The following is a 14,137-nucleotide window of genomic DNA, read 5'->3' as shown; positions in this document are numbered from 1 at the left end:
AACATTAAACCTTATAAAACATATTTTTTTGCGTTTTTATTCTTTCTATAAATAGTGCTCAAGTTTACAAGATAATTTTTGAATTTAAATTTATCGAAACAAATTTGTTATAACTTTATTAAGATTTATAATACTAAATTTTTCCATTTACAATTTATGTTTTGTAGCAACTCTTATTTTTGTTTTCTAGAAAAATTTTGCTAATGTTGAATTATAAATCAATTTTTCAATTTATGTTATTCTATGATTGATCAGTTGAGTAAAAATAATAGAATTTTAATAGCTACCAATAAATTTATGTCTAGTTCAGTGACATACATACTAAAGCTCATAAAAACAGTTTAAATATTTTGGTCAATACTTTCCATTAATGAAGCTAACAGTTATAGTTAAAATGTTAGAGTTATCTGTAATACTTATTAATCCCAAATAAAACAAAAGCAAAACTCGGTAGTTATAAAAATTTAACTGTAGAATTAAAATAGAACTAAGTTTACATATTTAGTAATTGTATATATACATATTTAAAAAAACAGTTTGGATTGTATATATGCATTTTATAAGAAATTAAAGTGTTAGCATTTCTTTGTATATTTTTTTTTCAGCTTAATGAAAAAATTATCAAAAAATAAATTTATAACGAACGTTAACAAATCTGAGGAAGCCGATTTAATTTACAGATTCAATGCTGAGCTCAGAACTGGTGGAAGTATATTTCTTCAAGGGGTGGATGAGAACGGGAAGCTCGTCTGCTACGTGCTCAAGCAAGAGCTTGTGCGCGAAGCAGAACGTGCTCCCAACTCCTTCATCTCAAAAATTTTTAAAGAGTATACTTCCCACTGAGTTTGTCAGAGAATCTGTAAATATGATGTTTGGGCTTCCTACCGATTGCGATCTGAAGCACAAAGTCAATCCGTTCGAAGATTCCGTCACTTCTTGGTACATTGAAGCTGGAAAGTCTTTGAATGTGAGTTTAATAAAATGTGACAAAGATGCACTTAGTAAAAATAATAAAATATTAACAACATAGTTTAATTATTTATACTGTTTTAGCTAAGCTTTATTTTTAAAAAACTAAGTCTTTTAAATGTTAACACAACTCAAGTTTAACAAGTTTAGAAGGTAGAAATAAGGTGCTAGTTTTTTTTTGTAAATTTGGAGCAGGTTTAAATAAACTTTTTTATTTTTACGTTTAATTTTTATTTTAAGCTTTAATAAACTGCAATCAAACAGATAAGGATTAAAATAAATTTAGTTTACATATTTAGTAATTGTAAATATGCATTTTTTAAAAGATTAATTTGTATTATTAGGTGTTACTAAACATTTTCTTTTAATTAAAATATAAAATTTATAGTTAAATTCATTATTAAGGTTTTTAAGAAAATGTCTATTTTTATGAAGATTTGGTTAAGAAAACAATCAGGTTTTTAGTTAATTAAATAAACAGCTATTGTTTCAACTAGGTTCTGTTTATCAATAGCTCATCAGTTATGTCAGTTGAAAAGCAGCAAGTTTATCAAAACTTGTTTAATAGCATACTGCAACAAGAGCGTGGCCCTGAAGGTTTTCTCAATGCCGTGTTTTCATTCCTCAACGTGAACACTGATTTCTTCATAGAAAGAAGCGAAAATGTTGAGTTTGGGCTTCCTACCGGTGAGGCGAAAAGTATGGTTGAAAGAATTTTCAAAAAGCACCAGAAAAACTGGTCTATGGGAGCAGCTATCCATCTTCTTAAAAAGAAAAAGCCCAGCTCTGAAGAAAAATCGCATAAGAAGATTGAAAAGAAGGCATCAGCCAAAGAAGAAAAGATGCTGACGACCCAAGAGGAGTTTCAAGCTAATTCCGAGAGCTACAACGGAGCGATGAGGGAGAAGTACACTTGGTCGCAGAGCTACGATGAAGTCGACGTGAAGATCAATTTACCCACCCACATAAAAAAGCCCCACCAAGTCAACGTCGTGATCAAGGCGAAGCACCTGCTCGTGGAAATCGACCAGGAAGATCTGAGCCTGCCGAGATCGAAAGTGATCGATTGCGATTTGAAACACGAGGTCAATCCGTTCGAAGACTCCGTCACTTCGTGGTACATTGAAGCTGGAAAGTCTTTGAATGTGAGTTAAATAAGATGTAATAAAGTTGGACTAATGAAAAATAATAAAATATTAACAACATAGTTTAATTATTTATACTGTTTTAGCTAAGCTTTATTTTTAAAAAACTAAGTCTTTTAAATGTTAACACAACTCAAGTTTAACAAGTTAAGAAGGTAGAAATAAGGTGCTAGTTTTTTTTTGTAAATTTGGAGCAGGTTTAAATAAACTTTTTTATTTTTACGTTTAATTTTTATTTTAAGCTTTAATAAACTGCAATCAAACAGATAAGGATTAAAAAAAATTAAGTTTACATATTTAGTAATTGTATATATGCATTTTAAAAAAGATTAATCTGTATTATTAGTTGTTACTAAACATTTTCTTTTAAAGAAAAAATAAAATTTATAGTTAAATTCATTATTAAGGTTTTTAAGAAAATGTCTATGTTTATGAAAATTTGGTTAAGAAAACAATCAGGTTTTCAGTTAACTAAATAAACAGCTATTGTTTCAACTAGGTTCTGTTAATCAATAGCTCATCAATTATGTCAGTTGAAAAGCAGCAAGTTTATCAAAACTTGTTTAATAGCATACTGCAACAAGAGCGTGGCCCTGAAGGTTTTCTCAATGCCGTGTTTTCATTCCTCAACGTGAACACTGATTTCTTCATAGAAAGAAGCGAAAATGTTGAGTTTGGGCTTCCTACCGGCGAGGCGAAAAGCATGGTTGAAAGAATTTTCAAAAAGCACCAGAAAAACTGGTCCAAGGGAGCAGCTATCCATCTTCTTAAAAAGAAAAAGCCCAGCTCTGAAGAAAAATCGCATAAGAAGATTGAAAAGAAGGCACCACCCAAAGAAGAAAAGAAGCTGACGACCCAGGAGGAGTTTCAAGCGAATTCCGAGAGCTACAACGGAGCGATGAGGGAGAAGTACACTTGGTCGCAGAGCTACGATGAAGTCGACGTGAAGATCAATTTACCCGGCCACATAAAAAAGCCCCACCAAGTCAACGTCGTGATCAAGGCGAAGCACCTGCTCGTGGAAATCGACCAGGAAGATCTGAGCCTGCCGAGATCGAAAGTGATCGATTGCGATCTGAAGCACGAAGTCAATCCGTTCGAAGACTCCGTCACTTCGTGGTACATTGAAGCTGGAAAGTCTTTGAATGTGAGTTAAATAAACTGTAACAAAGTTGCGCTTAGTAAAAATAATTAAATATTAATAGCACAGTTCTAGTTATTTATACTTATATAATACAAAGCTTTATGTACGAAAAACTAAGTTTTTTAGCTCTAAAAATATTTTTAGTTTATTAAGTAAAAAAGGTGAAAATTAGATGCTAGTATTTTAAAACTTACTTGTAGCAGGTTTAAAGTTTTTATTTTATTTTTTTTATCATATTTAAGCTTTTATAAGCTGCAATCAATCTAAACTACATCCAAACAGATAAGCTTGGAGAAGCGAAAGATCGAAGACTGCAACTTGTGGTGGGAGGCGCTGATAACCGACGAGGAGGAAATTGACACCGACAAGATTTGGAGGGAGAGGAGCATGGAGGGATTGCGCGAGGAAGAGCAGGACCTGATTAGGAGAGAGCAGCAGGACCAGCACCTTAAGAAGATCGGGCGGCCGACCAGCAAGGATTTTCAGAACGGCAAGTGCCTGGAAATGCTCAGGCAGGGATGGAACGCCGAGTCGAGTCCGTTCAGAGGCCAGGAGTTTGATCCGACCATGTTCAAGTGCAACTGATTTTCGTCGCGGGTTTTTGATGTGCTGTTTTCGAAATTGTATGGCTACTCAATTTTTTTGTTGAAATTACTTGCTATGTTTTTAATTTTGAAGCTTTGGGTTTGAATTAGTTTTTGTGTGTCAATTACGTTAGTTTGAAATAAATTTAGTTAAAAAATATTAAAAGTGTATATTTACATAAAAGTAGTGACAATTCTACATAATTAAGCTATAACCAGTATTAAAAATGACATAAAAATGAAATAGACAAACTTTATTGTATCAATAAGAAGTACATATCATTTAAATCTGGGTTTTAACTATTTTAAAACTCAAAATTAACTCTAATTCCAAAAGTTTTAAAGTAAAAACAAAAGCAACCGTGTATACTTTTGACAAACTAGCTACAATTTATTTTAAACTATTTAAGTGATAGAACTTATATTTTCAAATACGCAACAAATATAACTCTAGGGTCGGCAGGCAGTTGGTGCTTACGGGCCAAATTTAAATTTATAAATCTTTGCGGGCCGCAATATCTGTTGTAAATTTAAAGAATACGCTTAAATACGGCTACTACCCGAATTGCTCTTCTTCATGAACACTTGTAAATTTCAAATTATGGCCTTTGGCCTCTTTTCTAGTCACGGCCCATCTAGGTGGACATTTGATCCACTTTGGGTAAACCTGACTAAGTTTTTTTTTTTTAACACTGCAAGAATGCTTATTCAATTGTTTAAGCTGAAGCAGTTAAATATTTAAAAATTTTTTATATTTTATTCAAAACTTAAACTAAATTAATAAAATTACAGCGTAAAAAAACAACTCCAACATAGTTTAGTTCAGCGGGCCACAATTACATGCTTAAGGGCCGCACTAACTTCTGCTTTATAATCTTAAAAAATAGTTATCGTTTTTTAGACTACTATAAGGCCTAAGGTATACTTAATACCGTAATATTAAATTGTTTTTGTATTTTCAGTTTTATCAATATCTCAAAAATGTTTCTCAGATTAACAATATAAAGTGTAAATTGCAACAACTTGTTTGTTAAAGATATAATATTTTTGTTTAATATAACAAATATAAAGGCGTAAAAGTTATTGCAACTGCGCAAGAAACCTAAGAGCTGTGAAGATTTGTTATTTTGTTCTTCAAAATTTTAAACTATTAAATGAGTTATATACTTTTGGTATTTGCTACAAAATATTTTAGCAGTACAAAGTTTTGACCACTATCGTAAAAATATGTTTAGCTTAAGACATAAGTTTCAAACTAAAGGAATTTTTTGTCATTTACTAATCTGCAGCACCAAAAACACAACTGGTGACAAATTTTGGTGGATTGTTTTTTAGTTTGTTTTATTTAGTTAACTTTCTTTTAAAACAAAACGTTTTTTTTGTCTGTTAACAATTTACTAAGAGCATTATAATAGGATTGTACATAAGCTAGTTAGTGTTTAAACTACGCAGATACTATAAATATTTTTTATGACTTATATCAAAATAAATTTTCATATTTTAAAAAAAATTTGTTTATTACAACAAATCTTACTTCATCTAAAATTAACAACTTTACTTATCTTTCTAAGTATAACGTTTTTTTAAAATAATATTATGGTGTTCTATGTATTTTAAAACAAACAACTAACACTTACTAGCGTGAAATAGCAATAACAATAAAAACGCTTTGTTTTACATTAAAGTATTAAAAATTGTTTATTAACCATAAAAATGTATATTTTTATAATTATTTCAACTTATGTTACAACTTAGAGTTTAAACTTTTATTCAAACAAAAACAAACTTGCATATTCGTAAGTTTTTAGGATAGTATTATTTTATCTAAAAATTATGAAACAACTAGTAGAGTTACATAAGATGCAAATGACGTTAAAACTTAATTTTATACTTAACTGACAACTTGTTTCTACTTTTATCAATCTCAATCATTGTTTTATAGATTTTAAATATATAAAGTTTTCAAATATATAAATCCTTGTTATAGCTTTACTATATATTTAAATTGCAAATTAATAGCTAAAACTTTGTAAAGCGTGATTTTGAAATACAGAGTAAATGATGTGCTTATTTTATAACATGTTTAGTTATGTATTAGTCAATTTCACAGGTTACTTTATTGAGCACCGTTGGTGACACGTGATTACGTCATAGGGGTGCTGAGCAACATAAAATAGCTAAAATGCATTGAACTTTTCACACATAAATTTTCCATTTTATGTATATTTTTAATGTTTTAACATAACCACAAGCAACTTCAATATAAAACACAACAAAACTCAAGGTACTTAAATTTTTCTGCCCCCAAAAACGTCACGTGCCGCCCTGTTAACAAATGATATTAAAATTTTGAAACCCAACTTTTTTTCAAAATTTTTGTAAAAATTTTTAGGATACAAAGTATCTGCACAATAGTTTGAAACTCAGAGGTAAAATATAAACTTTATATACGCGCTGATAGTCATCAAAAAAATGGGTTGGTGTCTAATATGCACAAAGGTACTTTTTTGCAGGAGAGGTCACTTTTGCACGTAGAGATATTTTTGCACAAAGGCATTTTTCAGGGCATCAAATTTTCACGAGGAGTCACTTTTGCACGAAGACATTTTTGTACGAAGAGTCACTTTTGCACTGAGATGTTTTTGCATGGGTTATTTTTTTTTTATAAATGTTTTTTTTTTTACTATCACTGTTACCTCTAACTCTACCCTCGCTCAATAACTTTTAATGTTCTTCTTTTTTAATTTTTTACTATTTTTTTTTTTCTATTTAGTTTTTTATTTTACGATCACCCCTAACCCATAACCTCAGTCGGTAACTTTTTTTTCTTCTGTTTTAGTTTTTTGTTAATCTATTTTTTCTTTTTTTTTATTTTTTATAATAATTTATATTTGATTTTTTATAAACTCTTTCTTTTTTTTTACTATCTCTTTTGCCCGTTCCCCAAAAAAATATCTAAAAAATGTTTAAGAAAATATAAATTATTAACTAAGAAAAAGGTATTTTATAAATATTGACTTCTCGTTCAACTTATTGCTTCCACATAACAATAAGAACCTCATAGTATATTTTTTTTTGTAATTCAATTTGAAACAACAAACACTATTTTTGGGGTGTTTTGAAACAATGTCTGTTTAAAAACTCGCGCGATTCTTCACTTGTTAATGCCCGCATCGTAAAACACGATCCTTGACGAACTTCTTCCAAACACGACTATTTTGCTTCCAATCGAAATCGCCTTGATCTTGCCATGCGGAAACCTCATCAAATTTTCTCCTTTAGTGACGTCACAACTTGACCGTGACCGGCGCGGGGAAGCACCGTGCTCGGCATCATCGACCAATCACCGGCGACGTGATCGTACGCTTCGACTGTTCTGGTGACGTCATACTCACCCCGGCATAAACCCCCCCCGAAACGACGATTTTCCCGCCGAAAACGAAGCAGCCGGCGCAGCTCCTCGCCGTGTTCATCACCCTTACTTCTTTGATCTCGCCGCTGATCGTGTCGTACCGCTCGCAGTGGTCGCAGAATGACGATAAACCGTCCACCACCGACAATTTGCCCATCGCGGCAACTTGACCGTGACCTGCGCAGATTAAGGCGTTTAATAATCTAAGTTTTTGACTCGAAAACGGTAAAAGTTTTAATAGTGTTATTTACCAATGTTTTGTTAAACAATGACACAGAAAAATTTAATAATGTTTTCAAAAAAAATAAGTCTTAGTGTTGGATTAAGGAGCTTTAAATATAAACATGACGAAACTTTGGTCTGCTTAGGAAAAACTTCAAGTTGTTTACAAAACTGGATTAAAAAACTTAGTTGTCGAGCTTTTGTAGTTTTTTTTTCTTGAAATTTGATTACTTCAAACCTATTATTATATTGTTATTTGTGACAACATTACTATTAACAGATTTATGAAAGTAAAGTATATATAATTGATCAATACATATTTCACCTACTTGAAAAAAAAATTATATATTTAGTGGTCAATTTAAATAAATTTAAAAGGTTCCTTTTCTATATAGCTTACTACATTGCTTTTTAGCAAAAAAACAGTTGCAGAATCTGTGATATAAAGTTAAAAGATCAGCTTCCTTATAAAAGTATTTATAACATGTAATAACAATATAGAATATATTAATAGTAAATTTGTTCATACTTTCTTTAAGATATTTAATAATTAAGATTTGAATATTCAGTATTAAGTTTCGAGTACTTTTTTTAATTATTCTTTGAAATTTAATACATTCATATCTAAAAAAGGATTCATAAAATTTATATAATTTAAAAATTTTAAAAGATTCTAAAATTTATCTTCAATAAATTTAAAATAAAATGAAACTTTTAATATCATATTATAGCTTCGAGTTTATAATGTTGTAAAACTAATATATTAAATATTTACAATTGTTTATTTAAGTTTTTTTTTTTATAATACAACTTAAATGATAGAATATTTACTATATAAATTTTTCAAAACAATTATTTTACAATTTCTAATCTATTGTATATAAAGTAGTGTGGTTTATATTTTAATAAGCGTAATTCAAAAAATTGTTTTTTGTTAGTTCATAAGTCTATTTAAATAAATGTTTTTTATAAGTTTATCTCATTTGTGAGTCTTTACAACAAGTAAACAACAGGTCTTCTCTAATACACGTTGTTATAAGTTCGTTGTGAAATGAGATTACTGTAGCTAATCTCTTCTTTAGAAAAGTACTTTTGATGTGAAGCTAGTACATACACACACCACATATACATATATACATATGTATACATATATGAAGTTTGGTAATAACTTTTTTATGAGTTTAAAAGATTATATTAAGTAAATGATAAACAGAATATCTTATTAAGATCTAAACAACGTTTAAACTTTTTTTTTAGCTAGCTAAGACTTACAAGATAAGCAACAGAGATTTAAAATGTAATTTTTTATACAATGCTTATTCAATTATTATTTTCATCATTAGTAATTCATTATTTTAACCCAGGGTTTCCCAAACTCATTTACTAAATCGCCCCCTTTTCAAAAATTTGAAAAATAATCGCCCCAACGATTTTACAAAGTAGTTGAGTACAAACTTTTGAGCCAAAAAAGTTGTGTTTGAAATGTAATTTAGTCTGGTATTTCTTATGCAAGCATTTTTGTTGCTATTTTCAAAGTAGTTTACAGGGCTTGAGAAAATAAGTTACAGTTGTTTTCTTATACTCCCAGTAATGTGTATTAAAATACTTTATTATTAAAAAGCCTTGTGTAATCTGTAATCGATCCTGTTTAAATATGAATTGTTTTGAAACTAATGAAACTTTTAGGATAGTGGTGGACAACTTTTGTAACGAGCAAATAATATTTACTAAAAATTTTTTTCTAGTTTCAACTCATTAAAAAAATGTAACTGCGGGCTGCATAATTTAATAAAATAACATATATGAAAATCAAACAACTCGATCAAAATAGTAATAAAATGATTTAGTATTATTGTGATCTAGGAACTACTATTGTGAACTGAAAACCAAATTGAAAGTGTATTTTAAAATATTAAGTATCAATTTTTTTTTTTTTTGTGCACAAGTAGTTTTCAAGTTGTTTAGCGGATCGAAATTTGACTGGATCTTAACCGTACGCTACCGATCTGAAATATTAACTGAAACCTGACATTTTAATAATCTCTCATATAACGAATTTCGGACATTTAGAAGTTATTACTAAGTAACTTAATTAAGCCGTTAGTTTTAGCCTATAATAATTTACCAGAAGTAGTGAAAAACTAAAAGCTAGTGTTGAACTATTAAAATAAACAACACAATCTAATTGTTAATATATTAAAAATTAAGATAAAACAAAAAACAGTTGTATTAATAGTCTAAAATTCCTTAATATATAGATTTTCAACAATAATAAATAAAGTTGGAAAATAAAATTGAGTTTAAGAATCTTTTAAATGAAAAATTTGAAGTCATTTCAAATAGAGACTTCAAATCTATACTCATTTAAAACCAAAAAAAAATTGAAATAAAAATTTTAATGGTTATCAAGATTTTATTTATACAGATTAAACAAGTAATAACAAAAATATGTCAAATAAATTTATTTCAAACAAATACTTTTATCAGTACGCTATAAAAACATTTAGTTTAATATAAAACGACAAAAATAAACTACAAAATTAACCAGGTCAAAATAAAACTATTAACAGATTTAAAACATAAACCATTTAATAAATACAGTAGACTTCCGCTTGAAATCGCACTTTGGACAAAATAAAAAAGTGCAAATTCAAAAATTATTACCATTTTTTTTACAAAATGATAAATATAAATATGTTATATGCAATAACGTTTGAATAAACATGAAATCAACTAAAACATAAAACGAACATTCATTAAAAAAATATAAATCTATATAAGTAATAATATTATGTATTTTTTGTTTTTTTAATACTTAGTTAGTAATAAACTTTATTTAAGTTAAATTTAAGAAAATATAAATTTGCAGTTTTTTTGGGTAAAAATTGCGAAATCAAGAGGAAGTCTACCGTAATTAATATTTATTAGGTATTATTCAAACCTGTTGTAGAATAAATAACTTAATAATTTTTTTATTATGAAAAGACTTTTTAAATACATTTCAAACCAGTTCAAACAAGAAGTATTTTAAAAGATCAAATAAAATAAAATAACTTTCATAAAATAATGTCTGCTACTGAAGTCTAATACAATGTGAAGGATGAGGTTCATGACTGCTTGCAAGTTTTGTTTTAATCTGAATCTTAATCAGTAAAATAAAGCCTCCTTTACAAATATCTAGATTAGATCTTTTGCTCATGATGTTGATAATGAACTGAAAGTTTTTTCAACAACATAGCTAGAAGGAAAAACTAAAAACAACAATCTAAATTCCTCTCAAATTATTAAATACTTTTGCCTTATTTTTTGTTGAGTCCAAAAGCTTTCATATCGTTCTTTGGAAAAAATTTCTTTAAGTTCAAGGTTAGTTTGTAAGTCTGAGGAGGTTTCCTGTAAGTTGTTTACTTCAAAAAGATCTGCCTCGAAGGGATCCATATTTTTATCTATATGATATCTTTTTTGTGTCAAATCAAAATTTTACTATATAATATGTTGAAATTGTTAAAAATTCCAGATTTTTTAGGTTTTTTTTTTTGCTTAAATTGTCAAATTTCAGGTTTTTAGGTAAATTGGTAGCCCTGTATAGTTTTATTTTTTAGTCTAACTTAAAGACTTTTCAAAAAACAATTGAAAATGTCACGATGTGATATAATAGATAACATAGATTTTTACAAACCATTTATGATCCCAAATAACATATATTTCAGCTTATAAAGTGGTGAAAGGGATTCCGATCGTCTATGATCTATGTAATTGTCAAATAAGAAAACATATAAACGAAAATATGTAATTTACTTGAAAGTAGGAGTCATAAGTACTTGACTTTTTTCTCTATATTTTGCATAAAAAAATAAAAACTTTTTTGTTTAAGTTTTATCTCAGGTCAAATATTTGATAGCCAGCTAAAATTAGTAACATAGCAAGATAAAAAGTAAAAATTTTATGACAGCCCAAAATTTTAAAATCGCCCCCTTTTCGCCCCCTTACTAGTTATCGCCCACCCTTTCGCCCCCTTACTAATTATCGCCCTCCGACTTACTAAAATCGCCCCCAGGGGGGCGATATCGCCCACTTTGGGAAACCCTGTTTTAACCTTTAGTACAATAATTATTTAATTGTTTTTTCTAGTCAAAGATCTTTAGCGATGTAAAACTTTTCTTTTAATGTAGTTATGTTACTCGGAAATGTTTCATAATAATTTTAAGACAAACAAACAAAATTAATTTTGTAGAAATTGTAGTTACCAAAACTTAGTTTATATACATCATCTTAATGACGATGAAATGTAAGTCTTCCTGACTAATAAATGATTAAAGACCATAATAATTATTTCTTAAATTTTTAACAGCTAAAAAACTAGTATCTGTTTTTCAGACACAGTTTTTGAAAACATTTCGTCAGGTAAAAAACTATCTTTGCCGCTAATTAAAAATTAGAAGAAAAATATCACTGTAATCTGTTAAGTATCGAAAACTATGGTGATAAAATTTTATTTAACAACAAAATATATTAAAATGTAAAAAAGAATAGCTAACGCAGCCTCAAAATCTTGAACGGCTTGAATCATTAATCGAACTGCCTGCCGACCTCCGTTTTAGAGTTGAAGTTATAATTGTTGCGTATTTTAATGTCTTTAAGTCTCAGATCAGAGATATACTCGATACCTTGAAAAATTTAAGTAAAAGTTAATTAAATATATAGAAGAAGTATTTATCTTTTGATTTCGAAGTGTTTATGTTTTATTGTTATTGATTTATTAACCTTTTATTGGATGAAATGTACTTCATATTTATACAATCAAGTTTTTTTATTTCTTTTCTTTGCTACTTTTTTGACTGGTTTTAACTAACTGATGTAGATTTGTCACTACTTTTATGTAAATATACACTTATAATATTTCTTAACAAAATTTATTTTATACTAACGTAGTTCACATAAAAAAACTAATTCAAACCAAAAACTAAATTAAAAACAGAGCAAGTAATTTCAACAAAAATATGTGTAGCCAAACAATTTCGAAAAAGTCCGCGACGAAAATCAACTGCATTTGAACATAGTCGGATCGAATTCCTGGCCTCTGAACGGACTCGACTCGGCGTTCCATCCCTGCTTGAGCATTTCCAGGCACTTGCCGTTCTGGAAATCCTTGCTAGTCGGTCGCCCGATCTTCTTCAGGTGCTGGTCCTGCTGCTCTCTCCTAATCAGGTCCTGCTCCTCCTCGCGCAATCCCTCCATGCTCCTCTCCCTCCAAATCTTGTCGGTGTCAATTTCCTCCTCGTCGGTTATTAGCGCCTCCCACCACAAGTTGCAGTCTTCGATCTTTCGCTTCTCCAAGCTTATCTGTTTGATTGCAGTTTATAAAAGCTTAAAATAAAAATTAAACGTAAAAATAAAAAAGTTATTTTAAACCTGCTCCAAATTTACAAAAAAAAACTAGCACCTTATTTCTACCTTCTTAACTTGTTAAACTTGAGTTGTGTTAACATTTAAAAGACTTAGTTTTTTAAAAATAAAGCTTAGCTAAAACAGTATAAATAATTAAACTATGTTGTTAATATTTTATTATTTTTCATTAGTTCAACTTTGTTACATTTTATTTAACTCACATTCAAAGACTTTCCAGCTTCAATGTACCAAGAAGTGACGGAGTCTTCGAACGGATTGACTTCGTGCTTCAGATCGCAATCGATCACTTTCGATCTCGGCAGGCTCAGATCTTCCTGGTCGATTTCCACGAGCAGGTGCTTCGCCTTGATCACGACGTTGACTTGGTGGGGCTTTTTTATGTGGCCGGGTAAATTGATCTTCACGTCGACTTCATCGTAGCTCTGCGACCAAGTGTACTTCTCCCTCATCGCTCCGTTGTAGCTCTCGGAATTCGCTTGAAACTCCTCTTGGGTCGTCAGCTTCTTTTCTTCTTTGGCTGGTGCCTTCTTTTCAATCTTCTTCTGCGATTTTTCTTCAGAGCTGGGCTTTTTCTTTTTAAGAAGATGGATAGCTGCTCCCTTGGACCAGTTTTTCTGGTGTTTTTTGAAAATTCTTTCAACCATGGTTTTCGCCTCGCCGGTAGGAAGCCCAAACTCAACATTTTCGCTTCTTTCTATGAAGAAATCAGTATTCACGTTGAGGAATGAAAACACGGCATTGAGAAAACCTTCAGGGCCACGCTCTTGTTGCAGTATGCTATTAAACAAGTTTTGATAAACTTGCTGCTTTTCAACTGACATAATGATGAGCTTTTAACAAACAGAACCTAGTTGAAACAATAACTGTTTATTTAGTTAACTGAAAACCTGTTTGTTTTCTTAATCAAATCTTCATAAGTATAGATATTTTGTTAAAACCTTACTGATGAATTTAACTATAAATTTGATTTTTACTTTGAAAGAAAATGTTAAGTAACAACTTGCAATACATTTTAATCTTTTAAAAAAAGCATATGTTTAAAACTGTTATTTTTAAATATAAAAACTTAATATTCCTATTTTTTTAGCTAATATTTTTATTGACCATTTTTTAGTGTTGTTTTAATTGAAATAGTATGTATAATCAAATTATTAGCATAAAAGTTATAACAAGCTTTTAGTTTATATGTAACTAAATTAAACCGAAATTGAATGGTAGTTAAAATTTCATTATTTGTACTTAATTGAGCAATCAT

General features: G+C 29.4%; 1 protein-coding gene across 1 annotated transcript; it reads right to left on the bottom strand.

The window, feature by feature from the left end:
* Positions 1 to 7,174: 7,174 nt before the first annotated feature.
* On the bottom strand, positions 7,175 to 13,703 carry LOC145836496 (uncharacterized). Its single transcript, XM_082944297.1, has 3 exons — positions 13,083 to 13,703; positions 12,519 to 12,816; positions 7,175 to 7,431 (listed from the first exon to the last, which is right to left on the bottom strand). Exons 1-3 carry the CDS (start codon positions 13,701 to 13,703, stop codon positions 7,175 to 7,177), a joined length of 1,176 nt encoding a protein of 391 aa, XP_082800423.1.
* Positions 13,704 to 14,137: the final 434 nt, after the last annotated feature.

This window comes from Thalia democratica, chromosome 1 (assembly GCF_965202585.1).
Source record: "Thalia democratica chromosome 1, ktThaDemo2.hap1.1, whole genome shotgun sequence".
Lineage (NCBI taxonomy): Eukaryota > Metazoa > Chordata > Thaliacea > Salpida > Salpidae > Thalia > Thalia democratica.
This window is presented reverse-complemented; position numbering and strand designations above follow the sequence as displayed.